This window comes from Mirounga angustirostris, unplaced genomic scaffold (assembly GCF_029215605.1).
Source record: "Mirounga angustirostris isolate CCGP_5_RB_7025 unplaced genomic scaffold, mMirAng1.0.hap1 SCAF_16, whole genome shotgun sequence".
NCBI classification, from domain to species: Eukaryota; Metazoa; Chordata; class Mammalia; order Carnivora; family Phocidae; genus Mirounga; species Mirounga angustirostris.
In genome coordinates this window covers 44,471,572-44,493,880 of record NW_026991724.1, presented here as the reverse complement: position 1 = coordinate 44,493,880, position 22,309 = coordinate 44,471,572, and the positions used below count along the sequence as shown (strand labels likewise).

Here is a 22,309-nt window from a genome sequence, read left to right as displayed (position 1 = left end):
TACATGGGCCATGGTTTAGAAATTCAAGAACCGGTCAGTCCTCCTTGGGGTTTAGTTTTCTGGAGAAGCAGAGTTCACAGAGGCCAGAGCTGGGGGAGGAAAAGGAGGCCATAAGATCAGATAGGCCTCAGAACTCCCAAAATGGCTGGAGTCCATTTGTTCTTTCCCCTCCCTTGACTTCCCAACACACACACACACACACAGGGAAATATGAGGGAGTCTGGACAAATCACATCCCTCCTCAGAAATTCCAGGGCTAGGGGTGCATGGCTGGCTTAGTCAGTAGAGCGTGCAACTCTTGATCTTTGGGTTTTAAGTTTGAGCCCCACATTGCATGCACAGATTACTTAAAAAAGTAGAAAGATTACTTAGAAAAAAAAATTAAAAAGGAATTCCAGGGCTGATAAAGGGCCACATCATCTAAACAAGAATATCTTTCAAAGCCTCATAGGCCTGCTTGGATTCATCAGATACAAAGAGAGAAATTCATTAGAACCAATCCTGGCAGTCATTAACCACTGTCAAACTGATGCACTGGCACCCCGCTGGCCTGCCAGCCTGCAGCCAGGACAGTAACTTCCAGAATCTTCTGGGTTCATTACTCTTTTTTTTTTTTTTAAAGATTTCATTTATTTATTTGAGAGAGAGAGAATGAGAGAGCACATGAGAGGGGGAAGGGTCAGAGGGAGAAGCAGGCTCCCCGCCGAGCAGGGAGCCCGATGCGGGACTCGATCCCGGGACTCCAGGATCACGACCTGAGCCGAAGGCAGTCGCTTAACCAACTGAGCCACCCAGGCGCCCTCATTACTCTTTTCAATCAGAATCAACCGCACTGCTTTCCTGCATGACTTATTTGCCATTCTCTTTCTTACAACCTAGGCTGAAAAGGTGTGGATACATGCTCTCAACAGGTAGACAACACATATCTATTTATCAAAGACTTTCATACGATGGATATTTTATATACATTAAGTGGATCCTCAGGATTGCTATGTAGTATATAATTACCTATGCGGTGGACCAGAATATTCACAAAGTAAAACCACTTGCAGAAATTCAGTTAAGTAGCAAAGCTAAATTTGGAATCCTTATTTTTCTAACCAAAGTCAGCTCTCAATCAACTCTCTTGTCTCTGAAACCCAGAATCTCTTGTTCCATGAGCATGCATAACTCATTAAAAAAGCAGAAATAACACGTGAAACCTCCAAAGACATTTTTTTTTCAAGATTTTATTTAATTATTTGTCAGAGAGAGAAAGAGAGAGAGCACAAGCAGGGGGAGCAGCAGGCAGAGGAAAAAGCAGGCTTCCCGCTGAGCAAGGAGCCCGATGCAGGACTCGATCCTAGAACTCCGGGATCTTGACCTGAGCTGAAGGCAGATGCTTAACTCACTGAGCCCCTAGGCATCCCCCCCAAAGACATTAAATACTCTTTAAGAGTATTGATGCCCATATTAGCAAGTTTGTAAGGAAATGAATATTCTAACCTGCAGATTGTGTAAATTTAAAAGTATGTACAGACAGCATTTAAACCATGCACATCTTCTGACTCAGAAATTCTACTGTGGGGATTAATTCTACTCCGTATATGTGCACAAGATATAAGAATGTGCTGACAGACATTAATCAAAATGGAAAAAAGCTGGAAGGAACCTAAATATCCTGCAGTAGGAAACAGATCAAATAAATTATAAAGCACCCACAGAGTGAAAAAGCTTGTCACTTAAAAAAGGATAATACAGATCTTTAATTGGAAAGATGGAAATATGTTTACTACATATTGCTGAATGAAGAATGTAGGTAATAACAGTTGTGAGTACTGTGATCCTGTTATAGCAGGGCAAAAAGACTTATATGTGTGTGTGTATATATGTGTATATATTTATATTTATGTTCATATGTACATAGTAATCACTAAATACTAAGCTTTTAAAAATACATAAGGACTGGGGCGCCTGGGTGGCTCAGTTATTAAGCGTCTGCCTTCGGCTCAGGTCATGATCCCAGGGTCCTGGGATCGAGCCCCTCATTGGACTCCCTGCTCGGTGGGTAGCCTGCTTCTCCCTCTCCCACTCTCCCTGCTTGTGTTCCCTCTCTCGCTGTGTCTGTCTCTGTCAAATAAATAAATAAAAAATCTAATAAAAGAAAAATACATAAGGATATACAAAATATTCAAGATGTGTAGCCTTCAGAAAAATAAAATGAACATGAATACATTTGTAAAGTATACATACATATCAACATAAAGAGGCACTAAGAGACATCAACAGAAAAAAATCTGCAAAAATTGTTCATTTACCCATTGTGATCTTAATTTTCTTCTTTTTGCTTATATTTACTTAATAATTTTATATGGCAATATATACTCTTGAAATATATTTTTAAAATTTTGTAAGTAGTAAGCTTTTCTTCAAATAGGTGAAAGAGACTCACTTCTAAAGCAGTCATCTCTTGAAGGAAAAAAACTGCTATGTTCTTTTCTCCTAGCTCCCAATATCTGATCCAACTCTATGATTTGTAAGTTTGTTCATGTATGTTGGAGTTTTGCCCAGAAAAGAATGGTTAAACATCCCCAAATAATGCCTTGTTTCACTGCTGCTGTCTCTCTTAACTTCTTGACTCATACATTTATCTTGCTTCTGAACCAGTCATTTTAGCCATGATGCCCTCCAAAGAGCTGCTGAATCTTCTTGTCCTGTTGGTCTCATTTTGCATCAACATCATGAGAATAAAAACTATTAAGGCCTAAGACTTACTACATAAAATCCATTTACCTACACAGAAATCCTCTGGATTTGGTTATTTTTTGGCACAACCTGACAATGCTTGCTGTAATCAGATGATGTCTCTTCACAGGAACTCCCAAGCTGTGCTATCTGACTTCTTCAAATATTACACTTAGTCTTATTCCTCTAGAGGTTTATCTACCTTGATAGATAATAAGCAACTTAAGAATCACAACCATGTCATTTTAGTCACTCTATATTCCCCAAGTACTAGCATAGGATCAGGCATATTATGAGTACTTTATAAAATGTCTGATAATTCAACCTAGAAGTTCCATTTCTAGGAATTTATCCTTAGAAAATTTTTATAAAAGTACACAAAGAGATATCTGCAAGGAAGTTCATCAAAGAATATTCTGTAACCAAAAGTCAGAGTACCTTAACAGTAAGACAACCGGCTAAATAAACTAGGTTCCACAATATGATAGCATATTACACAATTATTGACAATGATGGTACTAGTTCATATTAATTCATGAAGGAAAATATCCATGATAAATTGCCAAGTACAACAGGCAGACTAAAAAGAATATCCACAATGTTGGGAGGTGACTGACTCTCATATATAAAGAACACAGGCTTTGCTGTCTTGATCCAGGATATGAAACTAAGGTTTGACAGTTATCAACTAGGAGACATCAGACATGTTAGTTTTCAGTGCCACTGTTGCCTCATAGATAAACTGGAGAATAACAGTATCTACTTTATAAAGTTGTTATTAAAGTTAAGTAACATAATACACATAAAGAACTTAAAATACCTCATTATAAGCAATGAATAAAATGAAAACATGACATGCCCCATATTCCATGTATTAAAAAAAGTATCTTTAATAAAAAAAACTTTAATTCTTTGATAAATGATCTTTAATAATTTTTTTTTTAAGATTTTATTTATTTATTTGACAGAGAGAGAACACAAGCAGGGGGAGTGGGAGAGGGAGAAGCAGGCTTCCTGCGGGGCAAGGAGCCAGATGCGGGGCTGGATCCCATGACCCTGGGACCATGACCTGAGCCGAAGGCAAACGCTTAACGACTGAGCCACCCAGGCGCCCCTTTAATAATTTTTTAATACTAGGATGCCCTTTCTCTTACAGTAAACCTTTTTTTTTTTAAGATTTTATTTATTTCTTTGACAGAGGGAGAGAGAGAGCACAAGTAGGCAGACAGTCAGGCAGTGGGAGAGGGAGAAGCAGGCTCCGCGCAGCACAGAGCCCAATGTGGGGCTTGATCCTAGGAAGCTGGGATCATGACCTGAGCCGAAGGCAGCCGCTCAACTGACTGAGCCACCCAGGCGCCCCTACAGTAAACTTTTTTTTAAAAAAGATTTTATTTACTTATTTTAGAAAGAGAGAGCGAGAGGAGGGAGAGGAGCAGCGGGGAGGGAAAGAGTAATCTCAAGCAGACTCTGTGCTGAGCATGAGCTCGGTGTGGGGCTCGATCTCACGCCACTGAGATCATGACCTGAGCCAAAACCACGAGTCAGAGCTTAACCAACTGAGCCACCCAGGCGCCCCTCTTTTAGTAAACTTTTTTTGAGATTTTCAGGACTGCTCTTTATTACAACATCACTAAATTTTAAAGATTTTTTTTTTCTTTATTTGACAGAGAGAGACATAGCGAGAGAGGGAACACAAGTAGGGGGAGAGGGAGAGGGAGAAGCAGGCTTCCCCGCGGTGCAGGGAGCCCGATGTGGGCCTCGATCCCAGGACCCTGGGACCATGACCTGAGCCGAAGGCAGACGCTTAACGACTGAGCCACCCAGGCGCCCCAACATCATTAAATTTTAGAACTAAGTTTGAGAATGTAATTCTTCTTAATTAATAATATTAGCAAAAAAGATTCATAGGAATCAAGAAGTAGAGCAAAGCCCCTTTTGCTCTCCATCCCTAGCAGCTCCAAAGAGACACCACTTGGCATCATAAAACTCAAGAAATTTGATTTGATAAGGTATTATTCTGAACACATTAAAAACATTTGATCAAGTTCTTCTGTATAACATGTCTAAATATTTATTGTTACTACCACTTTCTCCCCCCTGTTATAAATCTCTACTTAGGAGCAACCTTGAATTACTTAAAAAAAAAAAAAAGGGTTTCTGATTCTGAAAAGATACCTCACTTGATAACTTGTTACCCTAGTAAATGTTTTCATAATCCTAAAATGTATAAAGTCTTCAAAAGTCTTTCAAATTAGAGGAGAACACTGTACTCTCCAGCAATATAGTAAATCTTCTGACTGTACTGGATTTCTTTTCAGTGTTGGAGAGTCTTTATCTCCTTAAATAATCAATTTTTGTGATTCTGCTTTACAGAACAAAGAAACGTACACAAGTGCACAGACAAAATATTTGGAAAAACATCAAAATAGTTCTTCACCAAAACAATAAGCTGCCTTCACTCTGTTCTGTGACTGAACACAATCAAGGCAAGCAGCATTCTTAAGTGGGGTCTGAGGGTTTTGGCTAGGAGTCTTCTCTGGCGCTCAGATATCTGACTGGGGCGGCGGGGGTAGGGGGTCCTCTCCGCGGGTGGGCTCGAGCGGCTAGAGGGCAGAAGATCGAGCTGTGACGCTGGGGTCGGAGTCACACAGTCCAGGCTCTGCACCCAATTCAGTCACACACACGCCACCACCCACTAGTCCCGACCTCACAACCGCACATAGTCCTGATGTCACAGCTGGGCCCCGCCACGCCCACAGTCACCCAGATACACAACTACAGCACCGCCGTTCTCACGCACACTCGGCCTGAGACGAGCGGCTCGCAACGCTCTGCGGTGCTGCAGGGCTTCCCTTCCCTCGCCTAATCTCCAGGCCGCAACGCCTTTCCTACAGATGGCTGGAACCAACCCTGCGAACCAGGACTGCTCACCCGGGGTGTCGCACCTGCCTCACGGTGATGCTCCGCGTCAGCGAGAACACGACGCACCCGGCAAGTCCACACACAGCCCCCGGGGCTTAACGGGCCGCGCGCGGAGGCTGCTGGGAGCTCGCGCTGCAGGCACTGAGTGCGCCGGCGCGGCCAGCGCCAGGGAGCCGAGCGTCTACCCCGCCCGCGAGCTGAGTGCGGCGGAGGTCTGGGCGGGCTGCGGCCGGGGCGGGGCGGGGTTCTCGGCTCTTGGTCCCGAGGAGTCCCGGCAGGTCCGGGAGCGCTGCGGGGGCGAGCGACGGGCGCACTAAAGGGGGATGTGCGTTAACGCGACTCTCCGTAGGACCTACTCGGATGGCGCTGCGTGTGCGTCTTTGGAGTGGTTTTGGGTGCGATTTTTTCATTGGGTGTGGCCGGCTTGTGTTTGAGAGGTGCTACTTCGCGGACCGGAATGTGGTTTGGGAAGGAGCTTTTAACTGGAATTGTGTGTCAGACTGTGTAGGACCGAGAATGTTGTGGCAGCCTGTGAGAGAATGGGTTTGACAGTGCCTGTGAACGTGTCTGTAAATGAACATTTAGGTGGCGCGGTTCTGATAGATTTTCCCCCCAGGCCTTCCCTACAGACGGTGGTTGGAAGTCACTCAGTGTGCGCCGATTGTGTGGCGAGTGTGTGTTCCTCAGGACTGTGACGAGGTAGGATGATTAGATGGGACCGGGATGCTCACTCTCCCCAACCCTGAAATAGAGAAATGAATGTTCCATTTTCAAGGAGCATCATCTTCACTGAAGGATTTGGTGAAAAAAACCCTGATTTTTCTGGAGAATTATGTATTTACATTTAATCACAAGTTTATTATGGAGAAGAATGTAAACAAGCATAACTTTTAAAGTAAGATTTCAAAGGAAATTCCTGTCATGGAGTAGTTTATTTGCTTCGTCTCCGGATTTCTAGAGTAGGCTGTTCCTCTTAGTGTTAAGGGGACTTTGTTGGGAAGATTTAAGAAGCCCTAGGCTAAGAAAAAAACATCTTTTTTTTTTTAAGATTTTATTTATTTATTTTGACAGAGAGAAACAGTGAGAGAGGGAACACAAGCAGGGGGAGTGGGAGAGGGAGAAGCAGGCTTCCCACTGAGCAGGGAGCCCGATGCGAGGCTCGATCCCAGGACCCTGGGATCATGACCTGAGCCGAAGGCAGACGCTTAACGACTGAGCCACCCAGGCGCCCCCAAAACATCTTTTTTTTTTTAAAAAAAGATTATTTTAGAGAGAGAGCTTGAAGGACAGGGGAGGGGGTGGCAGAGGGAAAGGGAGAAGCACACTCCTCCCTGAGCAGGGAGCCCGATGTGGGACTCCATCTGAGGACCTTGAGCTGAAGGCAGACCTAAACCGACTGAGCCACCCAAGCACCCAAGAAAATACATCTTTACAGAAAAGGGAAGCAGTATGGCTAGAGCAGACGACCCAGGATTAGGGAGTCAAATATCTTAGGTTCTAGATCAGATATTCTTTGTTAAAGGAGGGCAAGAAACTTGTTTAAGACTCAAAGTATCAGTTCATGCTGACATTACTAATTCAAATTTAATGTTACAAGGTTTTATTCTTACCTTTTATGTTTCTGCTTTTTTTCCCCTAATGATCTTTCTCTAGAAATCCTGGTTCCTAGTAATATTAGCATATTTATATATTTGCAGTAGCTTAGAATGGCCATAAAATAGTTTAAAATGGTAATGCCAATATTATTACTAACAATAAAGCTAGTACATACAATTTTATTTATTTATTTATTTTTTAAAGATTTTATTTATTTATTTGACAGAGAGAGATAGTGAGAGCAGGAACACAAGCAGGGGGAGTGGGAGAGGGAGAGGGAGAAGCAGGCTTCCCGCGGAGCAGGGAGCCCGATGCGGGGCTCGATCCCAGGACTCTGGGATCATGACCTGAGCCGAAGGCAGACGCTTAACGTCTGAGCCACCCAGGCGCCCAAGTACATACAATTTTATTTATTTAATTTTTAAAAATTTTTTTGAGGATTTTATTTATTTGACAGAGAGAGAGCACAAGTAGGCAGAACAGCAGGAAGAGGGAGAGGAAGAAGCAGGCTCTCCACAGAGCAGGGAGCCTGATGTGGGGCTCGATCCCAGGACCCTGGGATCATGACCTGAGCCGAAGGCAGCCGCTTAACCGACTGAGCCACCCAGGCGCCCCCAAGTACATACAATTTTAGATTATAGTTATTCTAAAGCAGAGGTTGGCAAACTACAGCCTGCAGGCCAAATCTGGCCTGCCATCTGTTGCATAGCTAGTGAGTAAAGAATAATATCTATCTTTTTAAGTGGTTTAAAAAAATCAAAAGAAGAGTAATATTTTGTGAGGTGTGAAAATCATGCATTTCAAATTTCAGTGTCCATAAATAAAGTTTTACTGGGAACATAGCCATGTTCATGTATGCATTGTCTATGGCTGCATTTGAGCTACAAGGGCAGAATTGAGTAGTTATGCAGACTGAATGGCCTGCAGAGCCTAAAATACAGTCAATTCTCATTATTCACAGTAGTTCCATAAAGTTGTTGCAAACACTGAATTAGCAAACCATTGCTCCTAAAGGAAATATGGGGTTTCCTGCAAACATCTGATGACATTTCCTTCAACCAATCAATACATACCTGGTTTTATGTGTTTCTACTTGAAGACACAGTTGAGAGACCTGGGTGGCTCAGTCATTTAAGCATCTGCCTTCAGCTCAGGTCATGATCCCAGGGTCCTGGGATCAAGTCCTGCATCAGGCTCCTTGCTCAGCGGGAAGCCTGCTTCTCCCTCTGCCTGCCACTTCCCCAGCTTGTGCTCTCTCTCCCTCTGACAAATAAATAAAATCCTTTAAAAAAAATACACAGTTTATGTATAGTTGATTCATCAACATTGGACTCATGGCCAAAAGCACTATAGCTCATGCCTGAATAAAGCTGATCTAATACATGTATTTTCTCTGCCAGGCACATCACAGACTTGTGCTTAGGAACACTAGGCAGCACTTCAGCACTATGCTTTGGGGTCATTTGAAACAGCAAAATCACCAATAAAAAGCACAAAATGAAAAAAAAAAAAAACAACCCATGGTACTAAAGAGACTGAAAAGAACACTTATTATTTTTTTTTTTTAAGATTTTATTTATTTGACAGAGAGAGACACAGTGAGAGAGGGAACACAAGCAGGGGGAGTGGGAGAGGGAGAAGCAGGCTCCCCGCCGACCAGGGAGCCCGATGCGATCCCAGGACTCCGGGATCATGACCTGAGCTGAAGGCAGATGCTTAATGACTGAGCCACCCAGGCACCCCCAAAAGAACACTTATTTTTTTTTTTTTTAAGATTTTATTTATTTATTTGACAGAGAGAGACACAGCGAGAGCAGGAACACAAGCAGGGGGAGTGGGAGAGGGAGAAGCAGGCTTCCCGCCGAGCAGGGAGCCCGATGTGGGACTCGATCCCAGGACCCTGGGATCATGACCTGAGCCGAAGGCAGACGCTTAACGACTGAGCCACCCAGGCGCCCCAAAAGAACACTTATTTACGGTATAAGAGCTGAAACAAGAAAGCGGAGGGTTACCTTATTTGACTTCAGCTGAGAACATGTGTGTCAAGGGACTCATTTTTCATTTTTCTTCACATGTCCATGAATGAACACAAAAGTGCTGCAGGTACTGACTTTGGGATCACAAATAAAATTTTAGCAGGTAGGTAAGTTTGCAAATATGGAATGCACAAATAATGAGGATCAACCAATTTACTGCCTGGCCCTTTACAGAAAAAGCTTGCCAGCCCCTGTTTTAGAATATATCCCTCTTGGTGGCCCGGCGGAGCGGGCACCGGTTGATACCTGTGGAGAATCTCCTAAATTGTACCCTGAAAAGGCAGAATGGAGATGTCAATGCCCCCACCTCAGATATATGTAGAAAAAACTCTGGCTATTATCAAACCAGAATTGCTGACAAAGAGGAGGAAATACAAGATATTATTCTCAGATCTGGATTCACCATTGTTCAGAGAAGAAAACTCCATCTCAGCCCTGAGCACTGTAGTAATTTTTTGTGGAACAGTATGGGAAAATGTTTTTCCCCAATTTAACAGCTTACATGAGTTCTGGACCACTTGTTGCCATGGTATTAGCTAGACATAAAGCCATCTCTTACTGGAAAGAACTTTTGGGACCAAGTAATACCTTAGTAGCTAAAGAGACTCACCCAGACAGTTTAAGGGCAATTTATGGCACAGATGACCTGAGGAATGCACTTCATGGGAGCAATGATTTTGCTGCAGCAGAAAGAGAAATTCGATTCATGTTTCCTGAAGTGATTATTGAACCCATTCCAGTTGGACAAGCTGCTAAGGATTATTTAAATTTATATGTAACACCAACTCTGCTTGAAGGACTCACAGCACTTTGTAAGGAGAAACCAGCAGATCCTTTAATTTGGTTAGCTGATTGGCTCCTGAAAAATAATCCCAACAAGCCAAAGCTGTGTCACAATACAGCTGCAGAAGAACCTTAAAATTCCTCAAAGAACAAATCACTATCTTACTGTGAAAGACATGCTTCTACTTTAAAACAAACAAACTGTCCTAAGGCTTTAAGTAACTACGTGTGAAATAAATTGTTTAAAAAAAAAAAAAAAGAATATATCCCTCTTAGTTATAAAATTAGAATATTTAAAAACTACTTGAAGTAATTCCATTCCCGTGCCATCAATAATTTCTCTAATTGACTGTAACATATTAAATAAATTAAAATCTGGGCTCCTGGGTGGCTCAGTTGGTTTTGGTTGGGTGGCCGACTCTTGGTTTTGGTTCAGGTCATGATCTTGGGTGGGCTCCCGGCTCCAGGGGGAGTCTGCTTGAGGATTCTCTCTCCACTCCCTCTGCTCCTCCCCCTGTTCACTCTCTCTGTCGTTCTCTCAAATGAACAAATAGATCTAAAAAATCCTTGTAAATAAAAATCCATAAATGAGAAAAAATGGCATGAAAAAGGAAAGCTCTTTATAGAATGTCAGCTATTAAGTTTGATTTTACATGATTATGAACTCAGTTTCAAATATATTTATGATATTTGGTTTTGAAGAGGTATTTTTACAGTATGGTGTTTTCCTTTAAGTTTATGTCCATTTCTATTATATCCTCTCATGCCAGCTATCACCTGCATTTAAATAAAACAGCAACATCATTAGAATGGATACATCTTGGCATGAAAGCTAGCTATTGGTGAGGTAATAGAACACAATTTATCAGGCAACACTGAATTTTCTTTGAAGTCAGCCTCTTTCTGATTTCTTCCAATGCTTCATGTTTGCCTTCCCTGCTAGTGACCAACTCTTTTGCTTCTTTACACAGCCTTGACACTCAGTGCCACTTGCATTGGTAGAAACAAGGTGCCCAGGGAATAGCCTTTCCAAAGCCGAGCAAAAGTTGGGTGAATGAATTATAATTACAGAAGCAGTGTTGGTAGCTTGTGTGCACCCTCAAATGCATTACTACTGGGGTGCTGGCTTAAGCCTGTATGGTTGCTGGGTACCTGTCCAGGGAGGGAGGGTGCTGCTGCATTGCTCACTCCTTAGGTGTAGATTGCCTGGACCAAAACTCATACTTGCTTACCAAAGGGTTCTACACCCAATTCCAATGTGTTTGTCAGAGAGGGGAGGTTCCCCACACCACCAAGCAATTCTTGGGAACCATCTGGGGATCCTACAATTCAACTCAGTTCTGACACTGTCTACATGGAGACAGCATCAGAACTCACAGTTTAAAAGCTCTGTCCTACAAGAATCCCCCAACTACTTCAGACGCCAGTCACAAGTCCCAAGTTATCACCTGTTCTTGTGACCAACTGCTATATATTTGAGGTTCCAGTGACTTCCTCCTTGGGTTCAATGAATTTGCTAGAGTGGCTCGCAGAAATCACAGAAACATTTTACTTACTTGAGTACCAATTTATTATAAAAAGCTATAACTCAGGAACAGACAGATGGAAGGGAAGCATAGGGCTTCTAAAGCATAGACCCTAATCCTTAGGTGTTCCAAAAGTCACCTTATTAACCCATCAAAAGACACCTTGATTGTCCTCATCACAGGAAATTCCAATTGTTTTAGGAGCTTTGTGCCAAAAACAAGAGGAAGACCAATTATATATTTCTTATTATAAATCACAATATCACACTTACATCATTGCTGTCATGAGCAGGTGGGCTTCTGAATGTACAGAGCTTCTCAGTAGTGGCAGGCCAAGGCGTTCTCTTAATGACTTCAAAGCCTATGAGAAATTGCAAATGTATTTGTATCTTTACAACGATGTATTCATATATTATTTAATACAGTGACAGAAAGCAATAAAAAATAGTTAAACATAGCAATGGAAAAAGGGTATGAACAGGCAGTGAATCAAAGAAAAAATAGATTGTTAATAAGCATGCAAATTTAATCAAGTTAGTGAGAAGAATGATCTCGAAAGAAGTGTGATTTTAAATGAATTCTTTTGGGGCACCTGGGTGGCTCAGTTGGATAAGCTTCCAGCTCTTGATTTCAGCTCAGGTCATGATCTCAGGGTTGTGAGATTGAGCCTGGCATTGGGTTCCATGCCTGCTTGGGATTCTCTCTCTTCCTCTCCCACTGCCTCTCTGCCCCTGCCCCCCACCCCCAACTTGTGCTCTTGCTCGGGCTCTCTTTCTCAAAAAAACATGAATAAAATAAAATGAATTCTTTTAAATTAGGCAGAAAATTTTAAAAGATAAATATCAGGATAGGCATGGAAGTAGAAAACAAGTTATGCTCATGCAGGCAGTTTAGTTAACATATATCAAAGACCACAGATTCAACTTTTAGAAGTTATTTTAAGGAAATAGTGAAGTAAATGCCCACAAATATGTGCGAATGCTTGTTCACTATGGGATGGTAATAATCTTGGAAGTAGTACATTAATAGGGCAGTAGTTAAATTTGGGGGTTTCATGTGTATGCTATTAATCTAGACAAAATATACTATTATAGACTGGTTAAATATGAGTGATATATAAGTACATATTATTATTTCCAGATTTAGAATGTGCAAACTGCCTGGATCAGCATGACCTTTAGTATTGTTCTCAAGGAAAAATGTACTTCCTAGACATCCACAATAAAAGACAAAAATAATCTATTTGATATGCTCTACAGAATCTATTCAAGTAATCACTGTGACTACAACATGAAAAAGAAAGTGAAATAGGTATAAATACTGTGAGACACCATATTGGTCTCCCTGCTCAGCAGGAAGCCTGCTTCTCTCGCTCCCTCTACCCCTCCCCCCTGCTCATGTCTCTCTCTCTCTCTAATAAATAAATAAAATCTTAAAAGAAATACTGTTCGACAGATACTACTTTATCCACAGATTATAAAGATCAAAAGAATCTATCATTTGATAATCAATACCCTAATAAGAGATATTAAATGCTCAGCTATTACTAGCATATTTTAAGTATTGTGAAGTATTATATCATAAAGATATTAGAGGAAAAGGAGATGAAAAGTTGTCAAAGACATTTTGAGACATACGTGTATTAATATTCACTCAAGGTCAATTCAATGTGAACTCATTTTGAAATACTCAGTATTTAAGTTGAATAAAATTCAAAATATAATCTCAATTAGTTTCTTATTGGAAATGGATAAAATAAAAAATTCTAATAAAGAATCATTTGTCTTTATTTCCAAATAAAACCAACATATTAATAATATATATAACTCTATTTCCAAGTAATAAGTTACTAAAAAGTGTAAGTTAAAGATCACTGTAAAAGCACAGAAATAGATCTGAGGCTATGAGCATTTAATATATGATAAAAGTATTTTAATCTAGTAGAAGAAAGAGGGATAGTTCAGTAGTTGGTTGTGGCATAATTGGGCTTATTTCTGAATGGAAACAGAGCTGACATCCTGTATCACACCATATACAATAATGAATTCCAGATGGATTAAAATGTTAAAATCTCTGTGTGTGTATATACACCCACATATATGAAAAATTACACACTCTATTCCTTTATCCTCTTCCCTCCAAAAGTTTCTATAAGCAATACCTTCCTAAGAAACAGAAAACATTGGAAATGGTTTGGGAAACCTATTTTATAGAAATGAAATAGAGAAGAATATAAAGTAGGAATGTTTATTGAAGCACTACTTTTAAGTGGCAAAGAGGAAACAGTCTGAAATATCGAAGTTGGGGAATAGTTGAATAGGTATTGGTATAAGCATACTTGGGTATGCAATATAATGTAACCATTCTAAAAACTAAGTTAAGGGGCACGTGGGTGGCTCAGTTGGTTAAGTGTCTGCCTGTGGCTCAGGTCATGATCCCAGGATCCTGGGATCAAGCCCAGTATCCGGCTCCCTGCTCAGTGGAGCGGGGAGCCTGCTTCTCCCTCTCCCTCTGCCCTCCCCCCACTTGTGTTCTCTCTCCCACACTCTGCTCTCTCTTTTTTTTTTTTTTTTAAGATTTCTGGAGTTCCAGCTTTTTTTTTTTTTAGATTTTATTTATTTATTTGAGAGAGAGAGAATGAGAGACAGAGAGCATGAGAGGGAGGAGGGTCAGAGGGAGAAGCAAACTCCCCGCTGAGCAGGGAGCCCGATGCGGGACTCGATCCTGGGACTCCAGGATCATGACCTGAGCCGAAGGCAGTCGCCCAACCAACTGAGCCACCCAGGCGTCCCTGCTCTCTCTCTCAAATAAATAAATAATCCCCAAAAAATAAAAATAAGAACTAAGTTAAATCATCATTTACTGACCAGGAAAATTCAAAATGTAGTTGAATTTAAAAAGCAAATTACAGAGAAATGTATAAGGTATCATCCATTTTTTGGGTAAAAATATACTAAAATAAATTAGTTGTGTTAATGTTTAAGTATAAAGAAATATATGGGGGATATACACAAGGTTCAAAAATTACTCAGAAGGAAATGGACAGAGGGGAAGGGAGTGAGAAATAATGGAGGACAGATTTTTTTGTTTATTGGTATTGCTTCATTGGTTTGGGTGCAAATGCATTATCTCTGTAATTTTTTTTTTTAAAGATTTTATTTATTTGACAGAGAGAGACACAGCGAGAGAGGGAACACAAGCAGGGGAAGTGGGAGAGGGAGAAGCAGGCTTCCCGCTGAGCAGGGAGCCCGATGCGGGGCTCGATCCCGGGACCCCGGGATCATGACCTGAGCCGAAGGTAGACGCTTAACGGCTGAGCCACCCAGGCGCCCCCACACTCCACTTTTCTTAAATTGGTTATAAAATATTTTACGAGCATACGCCTGTAACAAAATAACTCAATGTTTTTAAAAAATCAAAACCCTCTAATATGGGATCTAAGAAAAAAGGAAGTGGGGAATGGAAGGATAGACCTGTAACTTTGGATATTATATGGGATTTTCCTTCCAAGAATGGTATCTATCCAATGCAGGAAGTTGCTGCTAAGCATGAAAATTGAGGCATAGAAAAGATCTATTTCAAAACACTAACCTAACCTAAACAAAGTTAAGATGTGGGACATTTTCTTAACTTCAGATTTCTTAATCTAGGACTTTTGGTAGGCTTCCACACTCTAATGATAGAGTTAAGTAGTTCCAGCAGAAATAGTATGGCTCACAGGGCTAAAATATTTACTATCTGGCCATTTATGGAAAGGCTGCTAACCTTTCATCTAGAACACAATACATAATTCCAGTGACATTTTTGTTGCTAGTACAAAACTGTGATGGTCAGGCTAGTTTTCCTCTTCACAGGTTAACTATTTTTCAAGATGTGTGTGTGTATATATATATATAAAATATCTCAACAATGGGATATGCAACATATAAAATATATCCAATTTTTAAACTTGATATGATGCTTAGAATAAAGAACTACATGTAGGAAATATTGGGGCTGAATCAAGTCCTTTAAAAAAAAATCCTTACATTTGGAGCTTAGTTACTCTATCCCTGGAAATATATATATTTTTTATATTTATTTGACAGAGAGACACAGCAAGAAAGGGAACAAAAGCAGGGGGAGTGGGAGAGGGATGAAGCAGGCCTCCCACTGAGCAGGGAGCCCGATGTTGATCCCAGGACTCTGGGATCATGACCTGAGCCAAAGGCAGGCACCTAATGACTGAGCCACCCAGGCGCCCCTACTCCTGGAAATATTTTAATCTAAACCTGTTCACATCTAAGAAATTCTGGGTAAATTATCTTATTTTGTACCATTCCTTCATTTCCTTAAATTTCCTTGGGACCAAGGAGTTTACACTATTAAAAACTCACTGCTCTAGTCTCCAGAATAAAAGTAACTCATGGGCTGTTTGTGCAGTCCCTATGTCTCCTTTGGCCCTCATGGTGTCCTTAAATAAAAATCTGAACTACCACTTAAAAATCAAGAGCTATTGGGCCACCTGGGTGGCTCTGTTGGTTAAGCGTCTGCCTTTGGCTCAGGTCATGATCCTGGGGTCCTGGGATCAAGCCCCACATCAGGTTCCTAGCTCAGCAGGGAGCCAGCTTCTCCCTCTTCGTCTGCTCCTTCCCCCACCTCCCATTCATGCTCTCTCAAAATAAATATTTTTTTTAAAATCAAGAGCTATCACACACTAACAAAATAAATAAATAAAATATCTGGATTCTCTCAAAAAATCAGAAGAGCTGGCAAAATGGGGCCTGTGTTTCCTCACATCCGTTAGCTGGAACTGGGCACTGGATATTATCCTCTTTAGCTACTGTCACAACCAGGTTCATTTCTATTATTCTTTTAATAGGTACCTATAGTTTGCTAGTTTCTTTAGTATGCTTGCATATATCTTCATGGATGACACCAAAAAATAGCTTTCCTTTTTGGGTGTCCTAAGATTGTTCTAACATCAAGATTATATCTGAGTATGTTACGAGATGTCTAGGGGCACTTGGTGGTTAGGTGTCCAAGTCTACATTTCAGCTGAGGTCATGATCTCAGGGTTGTTAGATCGCGCCCCAAGTCAGGCTTGCACTGGGTGTGGAGCCTGTTTTAGATTCTTTCTCTCTCCCTCTGCCCATCTCCCCATCTCTCTCTCTCTAAAAAAAAAACCAGTTGATAATGTTTTGCCTGAAATTTGGTTTGGTGCTTCATTAGTAGTAATAGTTACTATATCACACTAAAGTTCCCCTTTTCTGTGTTTTTATAAATCTTCCAAGAGTTCTCTGAGACAATGCTGTAATTTTTATTTTCCTAAAAAATAATTTAGGTTTTCAAATGTATCAGAAAGAAGCATTGTATTTAACATTTTATTTATTTTTATTATTTATTTAAAAAATTTTAAAGATTTTATTCATTCATTTGAGAGACAGAGAGAGAGCAGTGGCGGGGGGAGAGCCAGAGGGAGAAGCAGATTCCCCGCTGAGCTGGGAGTCCAATGTGGGGCTCAATCCCAGGACCTAGCAATGCTTAACCATCTGAGCCACCCAGGTGCCCCTTTTATTTTTAGTTTTTTTTAAAGATTTTAAGTAACCTCTACACCCAACTTGGGGCTTGAACTCACAACCCTAAGACCAAGAGTTGCACGGTCCACTAAGCCAGCCAGGCACCCCTAATATAACATTTTAAATCAGTAACTCTAAGGTTTCTCTTTGTGTGTGTATTTATCCATTTTTCAAACATGATTGTTTGTCTTTTCATACTTTTCCATCAGTTTCACAATGGTTTGTCTATATTTTTATTTGTTTTTATGTTAGGTATTATATGATGTAGTAAAAAGGATGCCAGTCTGAGTGAAGTCCTTCGCACATGGTACACACATTACTTTCCCCACCAACACCTAGGATTATTTCATGTTCCATATGAAAGAAGTCACGATGGAAAATTTTCTGAATTCATTACCCTGAGTGGTGTCTTCTTTCAACTGTATGTCCTGCCTGATGTTCAGCAAGTTCTGCAGAAACTGTTGTTTTGCAACCAATAATACTAATGACAACAATGAATAAAATAATGACCAACATTCAGTGAGTATTTATTATATGACAGGCACAATTCTAAGCAGTTTATGTGTCTTAATTTATTTGATCCTCACACAAAATTTTGAGGTAGGTGTTATAATTATCCCCATTTTATAATTTCTACTGAGACAAATATGTATAAAAACATAGAAAAATGCTTAAGAAGGATAAATACTAAACAGATAATGACTATCCTTCAGAATGGGAAATGGGTACAAGGATGGTAGTCGTATGTTTGCCTTATTTGCAATGTTTAAATCTTTTAAAAGGAAAATGTGTTCATGCATTATTTCTGCAATTAAAATACATGATACAAAGATATGCCTAGGGAGAATTTTCATCAGGAAACTGTGAATAATGGCAAAAACTCTGGGAAACTACAATTTCTTTCAATAGGAATTTGATAAAATGATACCACACATCCTTATATTGCAACATAAGGAAACACCAGGAAGCAATGAAAGGATCTCTATTTACTGTGTTAAGTTTTTCATCACTGTTTTTACAAGAAGAAAGCCTAAGTTTCGTAAATAACAAAAAGAATAAGCCATCTTTGAATAAAGAGATCACTTCTTTCAAGTTTTAAAGGTGTTTTACAAACTGTGATGTCAAGAAATTGGACTTTATAAATTTAAGATGGGTTAAAATACTAAGGATATAGCACTATGACAAATTAGGGGGGAAATGAAAATTAGGATTATATTTCACATGAATTGTGAGGTTTAAAATAAGGTTAAAAAGATGTCAAAAGTGCTACGATTTTCAGTATTTGCTAGCTTGAATTATCTAATGTCAAAAGAAATATATGCTTTTATTAAAGGGCTTCCAAAATATATTCTACTCATAGGGTGTTTCTCCTACATGATTTTTCTCAAGTTGAATAAACTAGAATCAACAAAGAAGATGTTTTCACATTATTCTATTTAAAGGGATTATTATCAAGGTAAATTCTCTAATGTTGAATAGTTTTGAGCTGTAATTAAAAGCCTTCCTACAGATTTCATATATTCTATGGTTTATCACCAGTACAAATTTTGATGTTGAATAAGTTGTGAGCCATAATTAAAGGTCTTTCCACATTCCCTATATTCATAGGGTTTCTCACCACTATGAATTCTATGATGACTAATAAGTTGTGAACTCTGAGAGTAGGCTTTCCCACATATCTTACATTCATAGGGCTTCTCACCAGTATGAATTCTCTGATGTCGAGTAAGGTCTGAACCAGAACGAAAAGCCTTTTCACATTCCTTACATTCATAGGGTTTCTCACCTGTATGAATTCTCTGATGTTTAATAAGTTGTGAGCTCTGACTAAAGGCATTGCCACATTCTTTACATTCATAGGGTTTCTCCCCCGTATGAATTCTCTGATGTTGAGTAAAGTTTGAGCCACTACTAAAAGCCTTCCCACATTCTTTACATTCATAGGGCTTTTCACCAGTGTGAATTCTCTGATGTCGAGTGAAGTTTGAGCCACTACTAAAGGCCTTTCCACATTCCTTACATTCATAGGGTTTCTCACCAGTGTGAATTCTGTGATGTCGAGTAAGGTCTGAACCACAAATAAATGTTTTCCCACATTCCTTACATTCAAAGGGTTTCTTGCCAGTATGAATTTTCTGATGATGACTGAGTCTTGAGGGATGTCTAAAGGCCTTTCCACATTCCTTACATTCATAGGGTTTCTCAATGGTATGAATTATCTGATGTGTACTAAGTTGTGAGTCATGTCTAAAGGTTTTCCTATATTCCTTAGTTGCACAATATTTCTCTTTATTATTAATGATTTGCTGTAATGTAAAGGATGGATGCTGACTGAAAGTGGGCATGCCTTCATGGGTGAATATCAGTTGACTGAAGTGTCCCTCCTGAGAGCCATGTTGTTTCTCAAACTGGCCATTACATTCCCAATCATCTCTGAAACTAGAGCACTGAAGGTCATGTCTTGTAAGTCTTTCCATTATCTCCCACTGCGCTGACTCTATTTCATAAATTTCCTTCTTCAGAAATAATTTCTTGGTCTCACATCTTGATTCCAGGACTGAAAGAAAATATGAAAGTAATCACTCACATTTTTCTTGTTTGGGAGAAATAAAACTTCAATAAAAATGGAAGAATTAAACTGAACTTTAAAAAAATAGACAAGAAAAGAGCGAGGACAGATCATATATTAAGATGAGGGCAGTAATAAGCTATTGGTTTCCAAACATTGCTATGGATCAGAATTACTTAGGGGAACTTGCTGAACATAAAGATGACTTAAGTCTTATCTCCCTTGTTACAAAATGACTCTAATCATAAATACACATATAAAATCTCACAGCATATGCACACACAGCTATAAGAGCATCCCACAGATGAACTGTAAAATAAGGGAAATGATCATACCTACTTAAAAGAGTTATTATCAGGATTAAATGAATATGTCTAAGAAAAAATTCCCAGGCTTTGGCATACTTGACCTGCAGCACTGCAACAATTTTTATAAGTAAAGATTTATTGGAAGACAGTTACACTTACTTGTTTACATATTGTCTATGACTGCTTTTAAGCTACAATGGCAGAAGTGAGTAGTTGTAACAGAGAACACATTGACTGCAAACTTAAAAATATTTATTACCTGGCCCTTTAGGAAAATGTTGCCAGCCCCTGGTTAGATCTATGTTGTCCATTACAGTAGCCATGAGCATATGTGTGTATTTAAATTTAACATAATTAAAATTAAATAAAAATCAAATTTAATTCCTCAGTGGCACTATCCACATTTCCACTGGCCAATTGTGACTAATGACTACCATGTTGGAAATGACAAACTTAGGATATTTCCATCATCGCTGAAAGTTCTATTGGACAGCACTGGTCTAGATTCTGCAACTAGAGGCCCAGGGTCTCTTTAACAAATGATAAGGAAATAGAGGGTGGCAATCTAGATGGGAGAATGAATGAATCTAGTGTGAGTGGTAGATAGCGAGGGTTCTTTTGTGGCTAAATATGGAATATGTTTGGGGTTTGATGAAAATACTTTTTGGCTTGGAATTCTGTGATGCTGATCTTAGAAGAGAAAAGGACTTAACAAGTACATAAGCATTATGATAGCGATGACCAACTGACAGGAAGGGTATTTGTAGGTTTAAAGAGAAGGAAGAGAATGAATATAAAGGCAGTGTTCTGTGCTACTGGAAGTTCAGAGTTACCAGATTCAGTCATGAATTTTGAACTCACACTCAGGTTAATTACAAGCTTTGTTTTCTTGGCCAAAGTAGTTCCTTTTTCTGAGCCCTCAATTCTGTTTATATAATAGAAGTAATAACTTTTACAATCATTGTGAGGATTATAAATAATATATAAAAAGTATTTGGCATAAAATAAGTGTTAGTATTTGAGAGATAATACGAAAGAATCTCTATACAAAAATGGGGACATTAGGCAGTGAAGTGTTTTGAAGACCACACTATGGACCCAGTGGGAAAGCCTCAAACCAAAAAAGTGAAAATCATTCGAGTACCATCGTCTCTTTCTCTCATATAATTATTCAGCAAATACCTCCTAATCTTGCTCCTAAATATATCTTGAAACTCTTCTTCCTATCTTTAATAAAATATCTAATACATCTCTTGAACTATCAGGACAGCCTCTTTCTTTCCTAGTTTCCCCACTTGAGGTTTGCAATCTTAAATCCATCCCTTATATTTCTCTTACAATAAAAGCCAAACTGCTGAACATGGTCTACAAAGCTCTGAATGACCTAGTTGCTGCCTGCCTCTTCAAACAAATCTCAAGCTATGCTCCCTTTTGGTTGCTAGGCTGGCCCTATTTTGCAGTTCTTCAAATGATCCCAGTTTTTAGTCCCTTTCCAAATCTCTAAAGGTCATACTTTTTGAGGCCTTCCCTGACTCCATGACCAAATTATATCCTCCCTGTAATTACACTTTTAGCACTCTGTTCTCTTCCTTAACAGGATTTTCAGAATTTGTAATTACATATTTATTCAGGTTCACTTAATATCTTTTCCCTTGAATAGGTGTTAAGGTCCTTGTGTTTACTTCATTTTAAAAGTAAAATGTCTATTGTCTTCACCAATATGTATCCAATTCTAAGCACAGTATCTGATACATACTGGAAGATCAACAAATATTTATTAACTGACTCAATTAGCAAGTATTTGAATATATACTCCTTAATAAAAGATGTCTTTAAAAATTCCTCTAGAAAAAAAAGGATACACTCTTTTCAAACACCACACAGTGAATATATACATTTATTACTGTTCCTTCAAGAAGTCCCACTAAAGTGATAGTGATGAGATTAAACAAAAGAAGAAACTCCATTAAGGACAAAGAATAGGAGAGGGAAGAGCAACAATCAAATTTTGGAAGCTAGAGTAGAGGTAATGGTAATAAATAATGTGTCAACCATAAACACACTGAAACCTAGGTTGCAGATTGGTCTTACTGTACAATCTAGTTATTTCCAAGAACTGCAATCAACAGGTATCTTTGAAAGCTGGGTGCATGAGGGGCTGCAAAAAGGAAGATTAACTGAAAATCTGTAAGAAACAGACAGACCTCAGATTCTCAAATCTACCCCATACAGCAGGCTGATCCCCCAGCCTGATATCCTCAGTAAACTTTCAGAATCTGGCAGTCAA

At 39.5% G+C, this 22,309-nt stretch overlaps 1 protein-coding gene, 1 long non-coding RNA gene and 1 pseudogene across 9 annotated transcripts in view; 2 read left to right on the top strand and 1 right to left on the bottom strand.

Annotated features, from left to right (window-relative positions):
* Positions 1-22,309, top strand: part of LOC135362858 (uncharacterized) — a 120,452-nt gene that overhangs the window by 34,264 nt on the left and 63,879 nt on the right. The window contains exon 3 of one of the 3 annotated variants that reach the window (XR_010408233.1): positions 5,619-5,803. The exons of 1 other annotated variant lie outside the window; for it this stretch is intronic. This is a non-coding gene — a long non-coding RNA (uncharacterized LOC135362858). Of the gene's footprint in view, positions 1-5,097; positions 5,205-5,618; positions 5,804-22,309 lie in introns of those variants that run through there. One more of the 3 variants, XR_010408234.1, reaches the window with a different exon arrangement.
* Positions 1-22,309, bottom strand: part of LOC123855605 (zinc finger protein 82 homolog) — a 56,667-nt gene that overhangs the window by 10,970 nt on the left and 23,388 nt on the right. For 3 of the 6 annotated variants that reach the window (XM_045891410.3, XM_045891413.3, XM_045891412.3), the window contains one exon: positions 14,454-19,702. In XM_045891410.3, coding sequence (XP_045747366.1) covers positions 18,678-19,702 — 1,025 coding nt within the window. In that variant the 3' untranslated portion in view covers positions 14,454-18,677. Of the gene's footprint in view, positions 1-3; positions 90-5,655; positions 5,793-14,453; positions 19,703-22,309 lie in introns of those variants that run through there. The other 3 variants (XM_064581390.1, XM_064581389.1, XM_064581391.1) reach the window with 3 other exon arrangements.
* LOC123855608 (nucleoside diphosphate kinase homolog 5-like) lies at positions 8,466-12,746 on the top strand (annotated as a pseudogene).